We start from the raw sequence: 18,912 nt of genomic DNA, 5'->3' as shown, positions 1-18,912 counted from the left end.
TAATTGAAAGCCACGTAGATTTACATCTACGAGGTTAAGGCTGACGTCATACAGTCATACGGGAGTGGTGTGGGCTGCGTGAGTTTGAGAGAAGAATTAGAAGCAGAAACAGAGCACTTTTCTGCAAGCGATTTGGAAGATGACAGCTATCATTCTGAAGAAAATTTACCTGACGTGACAGTTAGCGAATTATTGGTAATACAAGGTTCGTTAATAGAAGAAATTGATGAAAAGTTTGCAGTGTTGGGGTCAAAATTTAACAAAGCCAGAACAGGAAGGAATTATAAATGTCCAATAATGGGAAATTTAAAAAAAACCACTAGATAAACTGCTTTCGGTGACAGAGCCGGACGAAATTTTCTCAAACGACTTTGATGTGGATGACGGCTTGTTATGAGAAAACGAATCTGAATTTGTGCTACTTTCAAGATGCAGAAGGATGAAAGAAGATAGAATATTTGTAAAAGTATAAAGTGAGGAAATGTGCTTGAAAATAGTAAAGACCAAGTATGCCGAAAAGAATAAAGACAGAGTTATTATCAGTATTTAGAGTAGATTCTTCCTTCAGAAGGGCCTGTTGTACACTTTCCTCCTGCTAACTGGTATTATTTTCCTCCAGTAACAGTACCCTTACTGCCGGTCAAATTTCATTAGACATATGCGATCACGGCAAATTATATCGCAATCCAGTAAACCGATTAGGAAGGGGGAGTTTACAAGTGGCATCACAGTGATCGCATTCACACAAGACATACAGTGGCAACTCGAGGCCATACAGTGTGGGGTGCCACTGGGTACATCCGCAAACCTCAAACCACGGATGATGCATATCCAGGGCACTGATACCGGTGTGGCCTACGTGAATGACATTCTGCGACCTGTAGCCATACCCTTTCTGCACAACACTCCAGAAGCCATTTTTCAGCAAGACAATGTACGACCACATGCTGCAACACATGCCTTCTTGGTGTCACTGGATATCAGCCTTTTGCCCGTCTCCCGCCAGATCGCCAGACTTGTCGCCAGTCGCAAATGAGTGGGTTGTGTTGGAATGACAGCTGCAGTGCTATGATCCAGAACCAGGTAAATGGAGAATGGATTGCTATACCACAGGAAGCCTTTCACACCTTACATACATCGATCCCATCACGCATGGAACAAGTTATGAGGGCTAATCGCAGATCCTGTGCCTATCAGGGGACAGGACACATGCTGAACCGAGGTGTCTGAATTGATAATCATTTCTGCAGAACATGTCCTGTGAATATGAAATTCCTATCTCCAGTCATTAACAGTGTTCTGTTTCTTCTGAACATGAGTATAGTTTGCACCTAGTGCTTGTCTGAGTAGTGTATTTGCTATAGTACCACCAAGTTAATACAACAACTGTGGAATTAATTTCTTCTAAAATAACTTGCATCAAGAAACATGGGAGAGAAGTCTTTAATGTGTATAATCTTTCAAATATTCATGCTTGCTACATTTGCTACGCACAAGTGATGTACATTGGTTGACTTGTACCATCAGTGTTTCTCTCTGATGAAAGACGTAGTCACCTCTCACCCTACCTCATGACATATGAGGATGGTGAGTGGTGACACAATCTGTGCTTCCGCTGTATCCAGTATGGCAACTCGTGCTTCTTAAATATCACTAAATCGCTGTTGATATTACTACTGGCTGGCAAATGAGTGATGAGTGCTGTAATTAGACAATGCCTGAAAATCTAATCTATGTAGTAGCATTTATGGCAGGGTGTTCATTTGGTCTGGATATTAACATCACACAGACACCGGGTCCATTTGCATATATGTTAAAATCTTCTGTACTTCCTTTTCGTGTCTCTCACTCACTCAACAAGCCACCGTCCCATCTCACAAACGACGCTACTCCAATCTGGTGTAACACTATCTTCAATACATTCACTTCGAAGAATATTTCACACTGACAGTTATTTTTTAGAGTTCTTTACTGTAAATATTTGTCCCATATTCTCAAATCAAACCACTAATCAGCATAGCAAAAGCTGTTACACGTCCTTCCTCACACTGCTGCCCTTCAGTTGTCTCTTCCTGTTCCTCTAATTTTACGTTGCTGTTGATTTATGTTGTCATAGTACTGATATGAAAAATCATATACATGTATAATTTTATGCACATATCTATAATTTTCATATTTCACATACCATAAATAATAGTAATTAATGAAATATATAAATAAATAAACACGTAATGAAAACTTCCGTCTCAAGATGTAGTTTAATATGGTACAATCTGATAATTTTGAGGTACACGGAGTGTTGCCTGAGGTGAAACTCATTTCAAAGTTCCAGAAAAAGTGACAGCTTGCACAAGTCAAACATCACAGCTCGTGCCGTTCCATTTACACCGAGACACAAGACGAGGCATAACTTTGCAGTTAATTGTGTGCTAAATGATTGTGCAGTTCTCAGAATAAGACAAATGCTGGTGTCTGCTAAAAGCTTCGTTTGAATCAGGAAAAAAAAACAAAAATTCCTGGAAATACTCTGTGAGAGTTCATTCTGCCAGTTTTGCTTTAGGAAACGATGGTTAAAATAATTTACAGAAGTCCTGTCATTGTTGTCGTCTTTCACCAATGTTAGATATATTAAATTGTTCTTAAACATATTCCGAGTAGAGGAAGTAGGACAAGAACTTTCTTCTTATTTTCATTCTGATTCAATTATAATAATTAATTACTTGCTGCGCATTAAAATATATAGAAAGAAGCTACCAAGTATAAATAAGCATGCAGTTATATATAAAGAACAAACTGGAAAACTGATGCACTTGTTGTACAATATCAGACGCAATTAATTTTGTCGTACTAGTTAGATACAATCCTTACAGCTGATCACTCGCTTCAGTAACGTCTACAATGAAGACAGCCTTTTGAGAAGAATACTCGTGGACATTTTACAGTGAGGATTCTACAGTCAGAAACTGTTTGTTTCGCCTCAGCGCCAAATTTCTCTCAGCTGTCGAACACAGTTCTTGCTGCAGACTGATGACGTGTGGGTTCCAACACGCCAGTAGTCTGTTCTTGAGAAGGGGGAGCGTTGCTTCGTTACAAATGAAAAAAACGAACAGCAGTGGTCCCTGAACCATGGTAGCTATGTGCACGTAATATACGAACTGTGCTATGCCTTCAGCCTGGTGGAACCCAATTCTAATAATTATGCATACCCCACTTAAGATGATAGTCTTAACTGACACATAAAAAAGTTGTCTCTTGGAGCCAAATTTATCGTCACTATAAATTTTGAGTTGAGTCATGGATTTCTTATTACGTAGGTACATGTACCCCACTAGTCCGAGACAGACCAAATTGTAACCTATAGACAGTGAAATGCCCACCAGAAATATTATCCGACTATGGACCAGGTAATATCTGCTCGTCTTTTCCAAAGCTATACTTGCTCCACATACTATACTCCACGCTATTAATGCGTACAGCACCTGTCGGCGAAATGCCTTTCTCGCTTCAGCAGGTAGTAAGTCGTTAGGAAGCCTCAGGTGGCGAATGCATGCATACATTTGGTAGCAGAACGAGTTTAGCCAGATACAACTGAGGAGTGTGAGGGCACTATCGACCAGCACTGCCGTAGCCAAGTCGGGGACACCGGCCATGCGATACATGACCTCAGAACACAGGATCTGGACTATACCCGTCACCTGGAATGACAAGAATATCATTCCGGGCAAATTACGTAACTGGGGAAGGTACGTGTACACTCCGGCAGTCAGAAAGCGGAAAATAATATTCACGGCTATAAATGAGATTTCTAAAGGTTTTAAGCTGTCAATTTTAAAATCCTTGTATTTCAAGGTGGCATAGCTTAGACTATCTTTGTAGTTCAGTGTTCTTTCTGTTGCCTTTTCATACCCGTCTAGCCCCGATAACTTGTCCGTTGTAGAGTTCGATCCGTTTGTGTAAAGGTGGACACTGCATACATCGAGACTCTTGTGGAAGGAAAAATCGTCACACTTCAACAACAGAATAGCTCTGGAAACGGAGCAGATGGCGTCTGTAGCATTCGACTCCAGACACGACCGGTCTTCAGGACTATCAAAATAGCAGCGAGCGTCGTGTACGGACTGCATCATGCTGAAGGGGACGTCCTGACAAATGCCGAAAGAGTTCGCTGCCATCCAGGCCAAGAGGCAGAGGTTGATGGTCACCCTCTGCGTGTAGGCCAGGTAGCTGGTGACGGGTATGTGGGGTGACCTCTGCACCATGTCGTCCCACAGCTGTACACGGCACTGCTGGCGCTGCTGGATGGTCTCTGGAGGCAGGTCTTCCAGTGGACACGTGGGGTGGTCCAGGGCGTTCGCCAACAGCTGCATGCAGTCGGTGTCCACAGAGAGCGTAGCGTTGCTTCTGTCCTCCAGCTGCCACTCCTCGTCTGCAAGATAGTCACAGCAAGTAGGCAGTGCTCACACAATGGAGGTAGCTGAAATCAGAGTCCCCTCTACACAATAAGACTAGGAGTTGTGGAACTGAATTATCGATGATCGATGGCTAGAGCAGGTCGCAACCAACAAATGCCCAGGAATTATTAACTCAAATGATGTAAGACGGGATGTTAACATAACTTCTAACATTTACAGAGTCATATAACAGATTTATTAAGGGGGGGTAGGTCGTCAAATGGGCCGACTTGGAGCAGGAGAGGCACCACACGACATTTTAATTTCCACTGTCTATACTTTTACAAATAAATTCATAAAACTTTAACAGCATGACCAGGAAGGATTCAGGATTCATATTCATAGTAGTGGAAACTCAAAAACGTAACAAAACACTTTTTTTTTACATGTGAAATTTATCATTTTTTCACTTACTACTGGCTGCGTTTGTTGCTATAGGTACACTTTTCTTCCTAAGTAAAAGAGATTCTTCGATTACTTTTGCACAGCATACAAACCATAGTTACAGGTGTATGAAACTCTAGAAGTTATTTAGTTTATGAAAAAATGAATGAAATGTTACATTTTAAACTTCATGTTTAGAAAAAATTCAAGTTTTATAGTTAATTATCTCAATTTTTTCCACAGTTTTTTAATAGATCTGGAAAATTCTAGAGTTTCATATGCCTGTAACTACTGAAACTTCCTGGCAGATTAAAACTGTGTGCCTGACCGAAACTCAAACTCGGGATCTTTGCCTTTCACGGGAAAGTGCTCTACCGATGGTAGCTCAGATCTGCCAAGAAGTTTCATATCAGCGCACACTCAGCTGCAGAGTGAAAATCTCATTCTGGAAACATCCCCCAGGCTGTGGCTAAGCCATGTCTCCGCAATATGCTTTCTTTCAGGAGTGCTAGTTCTGCAAGGTTCGCAGGAGAGCTTCTGTAAAGTTTGGAAGGTAGGAGATGAGATACTGGCAGAAGTAAAGCTGTGAGGACCGGGCGTGAGTTGTGTTTCAGTAGCTCAGATGGTAGAGCACTTGCCCGCGAAAGGCAAAGGTCCCGGGTTCGAGTCTTGGTCGGGCAGACAGTTTTAATCTGCCAGGAAGTTTCATATCAGCGCACACTCCGCTGCAGAGAGAAAATCTCATTCTGGAAACCTGTAACTACTGTTTGTATGCTATGAAAAATTCATCGAAGAATCTCTCTTACTTAGGAAGAAAAGTGTACCTACAGCAACAAATGCTGCCAGTAATAAGAGGAAAAATGATGAAATTTCACATGTAAAAAAAGGTATTTTACTACTTTTTTGAACTTCCACTGCGATGAGTGTGAGTCCTCAATCCTTCCTGGTCATAGTGACAAAGTTTTATGCATTTATTTGTAAAAGTATAGACAGTAGAAATTAAAATGTCCTGTGGTGACTCTCCTGCTCCAAGTCGGCCCATTTGACGTCCTACCCCCCTTAAATGAATGCTACACAAAATGATCATAAAGAGTTACAACTGCAAGAAACTTTTTTTAAAGTTACCAGATTCAATCTGGTGCAGACCATCTTCAAGACCTCATACCATGATGGTAGGCAGTGCCGGTGCACGGAGCAGGTGCTACAGCTTCACGAACGCTAACTGCTCAAGTTGTAGTGCCTGCACCATTCACGGCCACCACCTACCACCATGGTATGAGATCTGAAGATGGTCTAAAGCAGACCGAAACCAGTAATCTCAAAAAAATGCATTGTTGGAGTTGTGCGTCCATGGTGACAGAGTTACTCTGTAAATATGCAAAGGTATGACGCAGTTAACAATGTTTAACCTCATTAAAACACACACTGAAATGAAAGGAGTTAGGCCAGTATTTGTGACTGATGTATCTAACAACAACATGGAGCAACGAGTTACATCTTGCTGTGCTTTGTTGCCAAATTTCTGTGTTGTCTCACTCAAGAGTGTTAGCCACACAAAACTTAAAGTACCCTGTATGTGAAGGTTAATCCCATGAACTACTGAGGGGACTTTGATTCAGTGATACACCGATTCATGAGGAAGTCCACTGTATATGTAATTTACAAATATTTCTTGCATCATGGCTGAATTATAAACAATTAAAGTACCCTGTAGCTCGGAAAATGAAGCCATTGGCATCTTAAGGCAAATGGCAGAATTCCTTGAAATCATCCATAAATACATATTAGAAATGAAATTCTCCTATCTCATTTCCCTGTCTGTGTGCTAAGTCTAAGTTCAGAAACAGCAGTAGGCATTTTTTATGTGAATTCACTATTAGATAGACTTATTCTTGACCAATGTTGGTCTGTATAACTTGCAAATTGCTGGTCTGTAGATACATAGTGCTACCCATAAGAAGCTGTTGGGCAGATCGGTAGTAATGTAATAAATATGTGGTACACTACTGGCCATTAAACTGCTACATCATGAAGATGACGTGCTACAGACACAAAATTTAACCAACAGGAAGAAGATGCTGTGGTATTTCAATGATTTGCTTTTCAGAGCATTCACACGAGGTTGGCGCCGGTGGCGACACCTACAACGTGCTGACATGAGAAAAGTTTCCAACCGATTTCTCATACACAAACAGCAGTTGACCGGCATTGCCTGGTGAAACGTTGTTGTGATGCCTTGTGTAAGAAGGAGAAATGCGTACCATCACGTTTCCGACTTTGATAAAGGTCGGATTGTAACCTATCACGATTGCGGTTTATCGTATCGCGACATTGATGCTCGCGTCGGTCGAGATCCAATGACTGTTAGCAGAATATGGAATCGGTGGGTTCAGGAGGGTAATACGGAACGCCGTGCTGGATCCCAATGGCCTCGTATCACCAGCAGTCAAGATGACAGGCATCTTATCCGCATGGCTGTAACGGATCGTGCAGCCACGTCTCGATCCCTGAGTCCACAGATGGGGACCTTTGCAAGACAACAACCATCTGCATGAACAGTTCGACAGCGTTCGCAGCAGCATAGACTATCAGCTCGGAGACCATGGCTGCGGTTACCCTTGACGCTGCATCACAGACAGGAGCGTCTGCGATGGTGTACTCGACGACGAACCTGGGTGCACGAATGGAAAAACGTCATTTTTTCGGATGAATCCAGATTCTGTTTACAGCATCACAATGGTCACATCCGTGTCTGGTGATATCTCGGTGAACGCGCATTGGAGCGTGTATTCGTCATTGCGATACTGGCATACCACCCGGCATGATGGTATGGGGTGCCATCGGTTACACGCCTCGGTCACCTCTTGTTTGCATTGACGCCACTTTGAACAGTGGACGTTACATTTCAGATGTGTTACGACCCGTGGCTCTACCATTCATTCGATCCCTGCGAAACCCTACATTTCAGCAGGATCATGCACGACCGCACGTTGCAGGTCCTGTACGGGCCTTTCTGGATACAGAAAGTATTCGACTGCTGCCCTGGCCAGCACATTCTCCAGATCTCTCACCAATTGAAAACGTCTGGTCAATGGTGGCCGAGCAACTGGCTCGTCACAATATGCCAGTCACTCCTCTTGATGAACTGTGGTATCGTGTTGAAGCTGCATGGGCAGCTGTACCAGTACACGCCATCCGAGCTCTGTTTGACTCAATGCCCAGGTGTATCAAGGCCGTTATTACGGCCAGAGGTGGTAGTTCTGGGTACTGATTTCTCAGGATCTATGCACCCAAATTGCGTGAAAATGTAATCACATGTCAGTTCCAGTATAATATATTTGTCCAATGAATACCTGTTTATCATCTGCTTTTCTTCTTGGCGCAGCAATTTTAATGGGCAGTAGTGTGTATCAAATATTTCACAGGAAGAATATTATTTTCTGGGTTAAGGAAAATGCCTATTACATGTAAGAGTTGGGAGGAAACCCTCACACATTATACATGTGTCACCACAGTAGCTGCTAGGACGGTAGTTTTTTGAACAGTGCATGAATGTTATTAAACTGCTTCACAAACATGGTGTACACCTCAGCCTGAAGACAAGGTAATCATGGATGGCTACAGTAGGATGGAGCTCCAGCACACTTTGATATTAAGATGTGTCAGTTCCTTAATGACCAGTCTCACCCTGGATGGAGCATCATTCTGGAGCACCTCCAGTCCCATTAAAAAGAGTACAACAAGTTCCGGTTCTTAGCATGTCAGCAACTCATTATTAGGAATTATGAAGTCCTCAACAATTCAGTGTTAAAAAAACTGATGAAAACTTGTGTAAAAGTGCTGAAGAGTCCTTTTGAAGCTTAGAGTCAGGAACAATTTGCAGGATTCCAAGAAGACATGGAGGAACACTGTGATCTATGTAACACAGGGGGTTCTATATACAAATCCCTTGAGTTGTTTGGCTATAGAGAACCCGGTGCAAAGTTCCAGTTTCTACAATTAGTCAGCTCCAAAGTTGTGGGACTGAATTGCTTCGGCAGCAAATTCAGAAATTGAATGTGGGTGGCAGTGAGAAATACAAAAAAAATTGTTGGTAAATACAAATTAGACCTATCTCCCAATGCATAAAATAGTGGGAAATTTAAAAATTCAATTGGCAGATGGCAAAAAATTGTGGAATAGCAGCAGTTTAAAAATTTGTAGGAAAAAGCCAACTTGCCTAGTTGTGACTTGTACCCCTTGCCTCGCTTCCTTCTATCTCCTCCTTCCTATCTCCAGACAATAAGAAATGAAAGAACCAATCAAAAATTCCAAGATTTCATAACTGACACAATTTACTTAATGGAAAATTAAAAGGCCTATCACTGACCCCCTCTCCCTGCCTCCAACAAATCATGGCAAGCTGTTTAAAATGAAACAGCCAATTAAAAATTCTCAACATACATTTGTGCTAGTAGAAAATTTGAAACATCTCTCCCCTCATCTTTCCAACCAATCACTGTGAACTATTAAAATGGGGCAACAGAATGTGCTTTTAAATAAATAAATAAACCCAAGATGACAGAACAAACCCAGTTGTGTTGATGGGGAAATAAAAAATCTCCCCTCCTCCCCTCTCCTCTTGATCAATTAAAAAAAACCAAGATGAGGGAACTAACTCAATTGTGTTTTTGTCCCACCTTCTTCCTCCTCTTCTCTTTCTAACTGACTGCAACAAAGTATTAAAATGAAATGATTCATCTGCTCAGAATGTGGTAAAAAAAAAGAAGGAAGCTATCTAAATTGTACTTCATACAAAACACCCCCTCCCCCTGCTCTCCAGCCAATCATAGTGCAGTATTTAAATAACGTGTAAAAATGAAGCCAAGTTGCATTATCTATGTCAAGTTGCATTATCTACACACACACACACTGCATAATGAACCAGAAAGACCAAGTTAGACTGTAGCCCATCGGGCTTGTACTCAAAAGTATCCAAATGAAATGAATTATTTGTCTAGAAATACATCAAACATTTAAAATGTGTGAATTGTGTAAAAATGTTGTCAATTATGATTTCATCACTTATTTACTCCCTGGCACTACACCCCATGCAGCACCTTGGCCTCCTAGACAATCCCTGCCAACTCTTCTCTGCTGGCTGCCTTAGGTCTCTATCTTCTAACCCCCATTCTTCTCAACTCGTCCTCCTCCTCGTTATCTAACCATCTGGTCCTTGGTCTGCTCCATATATGGTGTCCACCTGATTTGCCATTGAATGCTCTCTTGTCTGTTTTGCTCTCCATCCTTTTTTTTTATGATGTACCAACCAACGCATTCTATTAACCTTTACTTCTGTCACCATATCTGGTTTGTTATACAATGCTCATATCTCCCTTACTATTTCTGATTTGCCAAAAACCCCTATCTTTCACTGGTCCATAGATTTTTCCTTAGTATCCTCCTTTCCATTCTACTAACAAATCCTCATGACTGTCCAAGTCTCTGCACTATACAATCAGCTTCAGATTCCTACTAAGGGTTCTTGCTTTAAATACTTCAATCAGTGCTGCAGTCCTTGCACATATTTCTTTTCTCATATCATTATTCTCAGTTACCACTGACCCAAGATATTTAAAGCTCTCACAGCATTCATGCTCTTTCCCATTCAAAGCCACGCTTCTTTCTCCTTCGCCATACTTCTTCCTGTATGTTAACATATACTTGGTCTCTGACTGATTAATCATTGGCCCTATCTCCACTCTATATCTTCCTAATTTTTCAAGCTTTTCTTCCAGGTCCTCTTTCCTCCTGGATAACAAATCGGTATCATATGCATACATGAGATCTTGCATCACTCTGTTAAACAGTGTTCTCCCAGGGTTGCTGCTTTGTGTCTTTCGCATTACCCTCTCCAAAGCGACATTAAACAGAATAGTGACCTCACCCTTTACTTCGCACACTGTTCCTCTCAAAGTCATTTGAACCAGTCTCATCAGTTTGTTGGGTACTCCTGCCTGCCTGATTTCATTGCTAACTTCAAATATCGTGGATGGACTTGTCCAACAGTCGCATCTGTGAATTACACTGCTAGCTGTATATCATTGACTATGAAATTATAAAACGACTATGAAACATACTCTCCATAGATACTTTAGAACCAATGTCAGCTAATACAGTGTGATTAATGAATTAGCATTATACAGTTGCTATAAATCAAAGAAACCTGTTACCATTTGTGCTGGTCTTCTCTGTATACATTCAATATCCCCTCTTAGTCCTATATGGTACATGTCCCAAACACTTCAGCAATATTCCAGAAGTGGTCGCATGAGTGATCTGTAAGCAATATCCTCTGTAGACTGATTGCACTTCTCCATTATTCTACCAATAACCCAAAGTCTGCTACCTGCTTAACCCATGTTTGAGCCTATGTGATCATTCCATTTCACATCCCTACAAAGTACATCTACATCTACATCTACATCCATACTCCGCAAGCCACCTCACGGTGTGTGGCGGAGGGCACCCTGAGTACCTCTATCGGTTCTCCCTTCTCTTCCAGTTTCGAATTGTTCGTGGAAAGAAAGATTGCCGGTATGCCTCTGCGTGGGCTCTAATCTCTTTGATTTTATTCTCATGGTCTCTTCGCAAGATATACGTAGGAGGGAGCAATATACTGCTTGACTCCTCAGTGAAGGCATGTTCTCAAAACTTCAACAAAAGCCCGTACCGAGCTACTGAGCGTCTCTCCTGCAGAGTCTTCCACTGGAGTTTATCTCTCATCTCAATAGTGCTTTCGCGATTACTAAATGATCCTGTAACAAAGCACGCTGCTCTCCGTTGGATCTTCCCTATCTCTTCTATCAACCCTATCTGGTATGGGTCCCACACTGGTGAGCAGTATTCAAGCAGTGGGCGAACAAGTGTACTGTAACCTACGTCCTTTGTTTTTGGATTGCATTTCCTTAGGATTCTTCCAATGAATCTCAGTCTGGCATCTGCTTTACTGACGATCAACTTTATATGATCATTCCATTTTAAATCCCTCCTAATGCCTACTCCCAGATAATTTATGGAATTAACTGCTTCCAGTTGCTGACCTGTTATATTGCAGCTGAATGATAAAGGATCTTTCTTTCTATGTATTCGCAGCACATTACACTTGTCTTCATTGAGATTCAATTGCCATTCCCTGCACCATGTGTCAATTCGTTGCAGATTCTCCTGGATTTCAGTACAATTTTCCATTGTTACAACCTCTCAATATACCACAGCATCACCTGCAAAAAGCCTCAGTGAACTTCCGATGTTATCCACAAGGTCATTTATGTATATTGTGAATAGCCACGGTCCTACGACAGTCCCCTGCAGCACACCTGAAATCACTCTTACTTGGTATTTGTATGAGGCATTTGAGATATATGAGGTATTTCTATGAGTTGGCCGATTCCAACAGTGACTGACTGATATCATGATCATAGAATACTACGTATTTCATTTTGTGAAAAGCACAATTTTACCTTTCTGAACATTTAAAGCAAGTTATCGGTCTTTGCATGATTTTGAAATCTTATCAGGACGTGACAGTATTTACACCGCTACTGACAGTATTTATGCAGCTACTCTTTGACAGTACCTCATCACTGGTAACTGCATCATTTGCAAGAAGTATGAGGTTACTATTAATTTTGTCTGCAACGTCATCAGCATACAACATGAACAGCAACGGTCCCAACACAGTTTCCTGGGGCAAATCTGAAGTCAGTTCTACATCTGACGATGACTCTCCATCCGAAATAGCACACTGTGTCCCTCCTACCAAAAGGTCCTCAGTCCAGTCACAAATTTCGCTTGATACCCCATATGATCATACTTTTGACAGTAAGCATAGGTGGGGTACTGAGTCAAATGCTTTTCGGAAATCAAGAAATATTGCAGTTATCTGACTGCCTTGATCCAAAGCCCTTAGTATGTCACGTGAGAAGAGGGCTAGTTGGGTTTCACATGACCAATGATTTTGGTTCTGTGTACAATGGAGGTTCCCTCCCATTATGAACTGCTCTACTGCATATATATCTATCCAGTTAATGCACAACTATTCATTTAAACTTGAGCCGTAGTTCCTCTGTATGCTCCTGCCCTGTGCCGAAAGTTTCAAGTTCTTCATTGAGATATGACAATACTGATTTATTAATTAGTTTAGTGGACATATATATCTTATTGCTTGATCTGGTTGTCCTTGGTACCTTGGTAATCATTGTTGCCACAACCACATCATGGTCACTGATAACAGTGTCGATGAGTACTTCCTCAAAGAGGTCTGGTCTGTTTGTTGTCATTAGATTCAACATACTTTCGTAATGAGTAGGGTTCCTAACTATCTGTTCTACGTACACTACTGGCCATTAAAATTGCTACACCACGAAGATGACGTGCTACACATGCGAAATTTAACTGACAAGAAGAAGATGCTGTGGTATGCAAATGATTAGCTTCTCAGAGCATTTACACAAGGTTGGCGCCAGTGGCGACAACCACAACATGCTGACATGAGGAAAGTTTCCAACCGATTTCTCATCCACAAAAAGCAGTGGACCGGCATTGCCTGGTGAAACGTTGTTGTGATGCCTCGTGTAAGGAGGAGAAATGCGTACTATGACGTTTCCGAGTTTGATAAAGGTCGGATTGTAGCCTATGGCGATTGTGGTTTATCATATCGCGACATTGCTGCTCGCGTTGGTCGAGATCCAATGACTGTTAGCAGAATATGGAATCAGTGGGTTTAGGAGGGTAATACGGAATGCCATGCTGAATCCCAACGGCCTCGCATCACTAGCAGTCGAGATGACAGGCATCTTATTCACACGGCTGTAACAGATGATGCAGCCACGTCTCGATCCCTGAGTCAACAGATGGGAACGTTTGCAAGACAACAACCATATGCAGCTCGACGACATTTGCAGCAGCATGGACTATCAGCTTGGAGACCGTGGCTGTAGTTACCCTTGACACTGCATCACAGACAGGAGTCCCTGAGATGGTGTACTCAACGAGGAAGCTGGGTGCACTTATGGCAAAATGTCATTTCTTCGGATGAATCCAGGTTCTCTTTACAGCATCATGATGGTCGCATCCGTGTTTGACGACATCTTGGTCACATTGGAAGCTTGTATTCATCATTGCCATACTGGCGTATCACCTGGCGTGATGGTATGGGGTTCCTTTGGTTACACGTCTCTGTCACCTCTTGTTCGCATTGACGGCAGTTTGAACAGTGGATGTTACATTTCAGATGTGTTACGACCCATGGCTCTACCCTTCATTCGATCCCTGTGAAACCCTATATTTCAGCAGGATAATGCATGACCGCATGTTTCAGGTCCTGTACGGGCCTTCCTGGATACAGTAAATGTTCAACTGCTGCCCTGGCCAGCACATTCTCCAGATCTCTCACCAATTATCAATGGTGGCCAAGCAACTGGCTCGTCACAATATGCTAGTTACTACTCTTGATGAACTGTGGTATCGTGTTGAAGCTGCATGGGGAGCTGTACCTGTACACGCCATCCAAGCTCTGTTTGACTCAATGCCCAAGCGTATCAAGGCCGTTATTACGGCCAGAGGTGGTTGTTCTGTGTACTGATTTCTCAGGATCTATGCACCGAAATTGTGTGAAAATGTAATCACATGTCAGTTCTAGTATAATATATTTGTCCAATGAATATCCATTTATCGTCTGCACTTCTTTTTGGTGTAGCGAGGATCCACATGAGAGGATAGTCATAGAAGTACCTCTGGTAACAGTATCACAGGTGCACGACTCTTGGAAGCTCTTCCAACACACCAGTTCACAGTAGCAGTATTGTAAGAAACACTTGTTTGCACCCCACACACAATCAGCTACTTGAGTAGCAGACTCTGATGCACGGTGCATATGGGGGGATCCTGCAGTTCTCAACCCTATGGCAACTTAGATCCAAAGGGCCACAATCAGTTCTGGGGACAATGTTGCAAAGCGTGAGCTTTGCTGAAACTCCATGCACAAGGTTGGTCTTCTCAACCTGCTCTGCCAGTTGCTGGAATGACCCAAGAATGATTTCCAAGGCCAGATGACAGGCGTCATATGTCCCCCCGTGTGTCACAGTCTGCAGTTGGTTGCACCTTGTTCCCTCAATGGCTGCCAGAATAGCCTCTCCAGCATGCTGAATGACGCCCACAGGTGTACAAGCTGAGTGCACCTGGTGCCCTTCCCTGTCCCTTGCTGCTATTTCCATAAGGGGTACCATCATTTGCCTTACATTTGAACTGCTGACGATTAATGAACCCCTACCTGTTGCGTTTACCTCCTCTTGACACCAGACAACAACACCAGACAACACAGGTTTTCCCAAAACGGTGAAGTGAGTCCCACTGGCTCAGTTTCGTTTTCAATGAAAGACAGAACCTAAGACTTGTTGATCAGGGGGATTGGTACAACATCCTGAGTCCTCCCTGGTCCCCATCCACCCTACACAGGATGCCTAGATCTTCCATTGACAAGCCACTCGCAGCCAAGTGGACGATTAGTGACGGATTGTGTTGTTTCCACAGAGCAGCGAGGATCCACATGAGAGGATAGTCATAGAAGTACCTCTGGTAACAGTATCACAGGTGCACGACACTTGGAAGCTCTTCCAACACACCAGTTCACAGCATCCGCCAATCGTTTGACAGCAGTCTGGGCAATTTTGCAGCTGCTTAGAATGTCATCCAATTCATCCCGTGTTGTGCATGTTATATGTAGGCTTCCATACACTTTTCGAGCACAAAGGATCTTCAAATTAATTATTTCCACATCTAAGTTTTTCTATGATGATTGCCAAATGTTACAGTAGTATTTCCATGTCTAAAATACGTAAGGGGTATTGTCATTTCAATCTCGGGAAGTATTATTGATGGTTCATAGAGCGACATGTCATCTCCTATCGTATCACCACATATATAATCACCATCACACACACTTGTTCAATTTTTTCATACTGAATGATGTATAGTTTCCAATGTAATTCATAGATGTGAATGACAAACTTCTTCATAAACGATTTTTGAACTTATCAATGAAAAAATAGTTAACAGCATTTTTACACAATTCAGATAAATTTTTAAGTGTGTGTTGTGCTTTTTTATATATATATATATATAGGTAATTGAGATGTACAACTACTTTTGAGCACAGCTTAGAAGAGGTTACATTGTAACTGGCTCTTTCAGTTTGATGGAGGTTAAAATACTAACCGCCGGCCGAAGTGGCCGTGCGGTTAAAGGCGCTGCAGTCTGGAACCGCAAGACCGCTACGGTCGCAGGTTCGAATCCTGCCTCGGGCATGGATGTGTGTGACGTCCTTAGGTTAGTTAGGTTTAACTAGTTCTAAGTTCTAGGGGACTAATGACCTCCGCAGTTGAGTCCCATAGTGCTCAGAGCCATTTGAACCAACCAAAATACTAACCTCTGATTGAAGGGGAGTTATGTCTTTATGCAATTTTATGTAAATAATGCAGCTTGTTGTCATTTTTACGGATCATTTTAATACTCCACTCTGACTGGCTAGAGAGGAGTGGAGAGGGTGTGGGTGTAAGAAGCACAATTGAGCTAGTTCCCTATCTTGGATTTTTTGAAATTTGTGTATTGAAACAACGTTCTGATTTATTGCTCCACTCAAATTCTTCACTGTGGGTTGTTGGAAATAGGAACAGGAGGCTTGAGAATAAAGTACAATTGAGGTAAGTCTCTTTTTTGATTGACTGGCAATAGCGAGGAGGAATGGATGTATCTGTGTGTGGATGGAAGGGGTTGGAGCTCGTACAGGTCACACGGTTAGCGCTCGACTTTCTTAAGATGAACATTGATGAGGTGATGGTTCGACTCCCGCTCAGCCTCAATTGTTAATCTACATTTTTTTCATCACTGGTCATATTATCTAATTTATATGGCATTTGAGAGGTAATATCACTTAAAAAAAACATGTATTTGCATGAAGTTTGACTACTTACTCTTTTTAATTAAATTTAAACATTAGAACAAACATATTTGTAATTATTGACAAGTAAATGTAGAAAGGCATAGAGTTCTCCTGAAAATGTATCTCTGTTGCGATTTGTGAAATCCCTTATACATGCAGTCTGGTAAGGTACCCGGAACTACTTTGCAATTTGACGCATCGAGCTGCAGACACAGCGGCAGGCCCCATTTGCCAGTTAAACTGCATAGGGGCGACACATTGCTAATGTAAGGAGAACAAATAGTGTAGATACAAATTTACTGAGTACCTTAGAATTTACCAAAATGAAGGCTTGAGCGGGAGACGAACCGTCACCTCATACACTTTCACTTTACCCAGCTCGAGTGGTAACCACTTCACCACCATGAAGTCTTGTGCTCATACACCAGGTATATAATTAACATGTAAAACTTCTCTTGTGGTTTTCTTGGAATTGCCAGAGTAGTGCCTACTAAATGTGTACGATGTTTGAAATAAATTCATGATCTCAGCGTCGTTGCTTTCTCTTGTGATTGACGGTGGAGAGTAGAGTGGACATCACTGTCACGAGCAGTGAGCACCGTGACCGTGTCCGAATGCATCGAGGTGTATTCAGCGCAGCTACAGAGATAGAGGAGAGGTAAGAAACAAAACGAAAAGCAATTACTCTGCAACGATCCACCAGAGGCCACATTGTACATTTGTGAGGTGGGAGGTTGTGTTTATTGTTGGGCCTACCCTTGAGATGCAAAATTAAAGTCTCCATAATCGGAAAATGAAGTAAAGCTCCCTATGTAATCAAGCGCATTTACTTTTGACAGGTAATGAAACAAGTCGTGCGGGATATGACATCTTATTAAATCTGAATTTAACAGGGGTAGACCCACCTCTGACATTCAATAGTCATACACTAAATACACTCCTGGAAATTGAAATAAGAACACCGTGAATTCATTGTCCCAGGAAGGGGAAACTTTATTGACACATTCCTGGGGTCAGATACATCACATGATCACACTGACAGAACCACAGGCACATAGACACAGGCAACAGAGCATGCACAATGTCGGCACTAGTACAGTGTATATCCACCTTTCGCAGCAATGCAGGCTGCTATTCTCCCATGGAGATGATCGTAGAGATGCTGGATGTAGTCCTGTGGAACGGCTTGCCATGCCATTTCCACCTGGCGCCTCAGTTGGACCAGCGTTCGTGCTGGACGTGCAGACCACGTGAGACGACGCTTCATCCAGTCCCAAACATGCTCAATGGGGGACAGATCCGGAGATCTTGCTGGCCAGGGTAGTTGACTTACACCTTCTAGAGCACGTTGGGTGGCACGGGATACATGCGGACGTGCATTGTCCTGTTGGAACAGCAAGTTCCCTTGCCGGTCTAGAAATGGTAGAACGATGGGTTCGATGACGGTTTGGATGTACCGTGCACTGTTCAGTGTCCCCTCGACGATCACCAGTGGTGTACGGCCAGTGTAGGAGATCGCTCCCCACACCATGATGCCGGGTGTTGGCCCTGTGTGCCTCGGTCGTATGCAGTCCTGATTGTGGCGCTCACCTGCACGGCGCCAAACACGCATACGACCATCATTGGCACCAAGGCAGAAGAGACTCTCATCGCTGAAGACGACACGTCTCCATTCGTCCCTCCATTCACGCCTGTCGCGACACCACTGGAGGCGGGCTGTACGATGTTGGGGCGTGAGCGGAAGACGGCGTAACGGTGTGTGGGACCGTAGCCCAGCTTCATGGAGACGGTTGCGAATGGTCCTCGCCGATACCCCAGGAGCAACAGTGTACCTAATTTGCTGGGAAGTGGCGGTGCGGTCCCCTACGGCACTGCGTAGGATCCTACGGTCTTGGCGTGCATCCGTGCGTCGCTGCGGTCCGGTCCCAGGTCGACTGGCACGTGCACCTTCCACCGACCACTGGCGACAACATCGATGTACTGTGGAGAGCTCACGCCCCACGTGTTGAGCAATTCGGCGGTACGTCCACCCGGCCTCCCGCATGCCCACTATACGCCCTCGCTCAAAGTCCGTCAACTGCACATACGGTTCACGTC

General features: G+C 43.0%; 1 protein-coding gene across 1 annotated transcript in view; it reads right to left on the bottom strand.

Annotated features, from left to right (window-relative positions):
• Window positions 1-1,482: 1,482 nt before the first annotated feature.
• Window positions 1,483-18,912, bottom strand: part of LOC124553362 — a 122,988-nt gene continuing 105,558 nt past the window's right edge. The window contains exon 7 of the mRNA XM_047127235.1: window positions 1,483-4,426. Within this exon, the coding sequence (XP_046983191.1) occupies window positions 2,937-4,426 (1,490 nt within the window). The 3' untranslated portion in view covers window positions 1,483-2,936. The remainder of the gene's footprint in view (window positions 4,427-18,912) is intronic.

Source organism: Schistocerca americana, chromosome 11 (assembly GCF_021461395.2).
Source record: "Schistocerca americana isolate TAMUIC-IGC-003095 chromosome 11, iqSchAmer2.1, whole genome shotgun sequence".
Taxonomy (NCBI): domain Eukaryota; kingdom Metazoa; phylum Arthropoda; class Insecta; order Orthoptera; family Acrididae; genus Schistocerca; species Schistocerca americana.
Note: the sequence above shows the minus strand (reverse complement) of the source record. Positions and strands in the feature narration are given on the sequence as shown.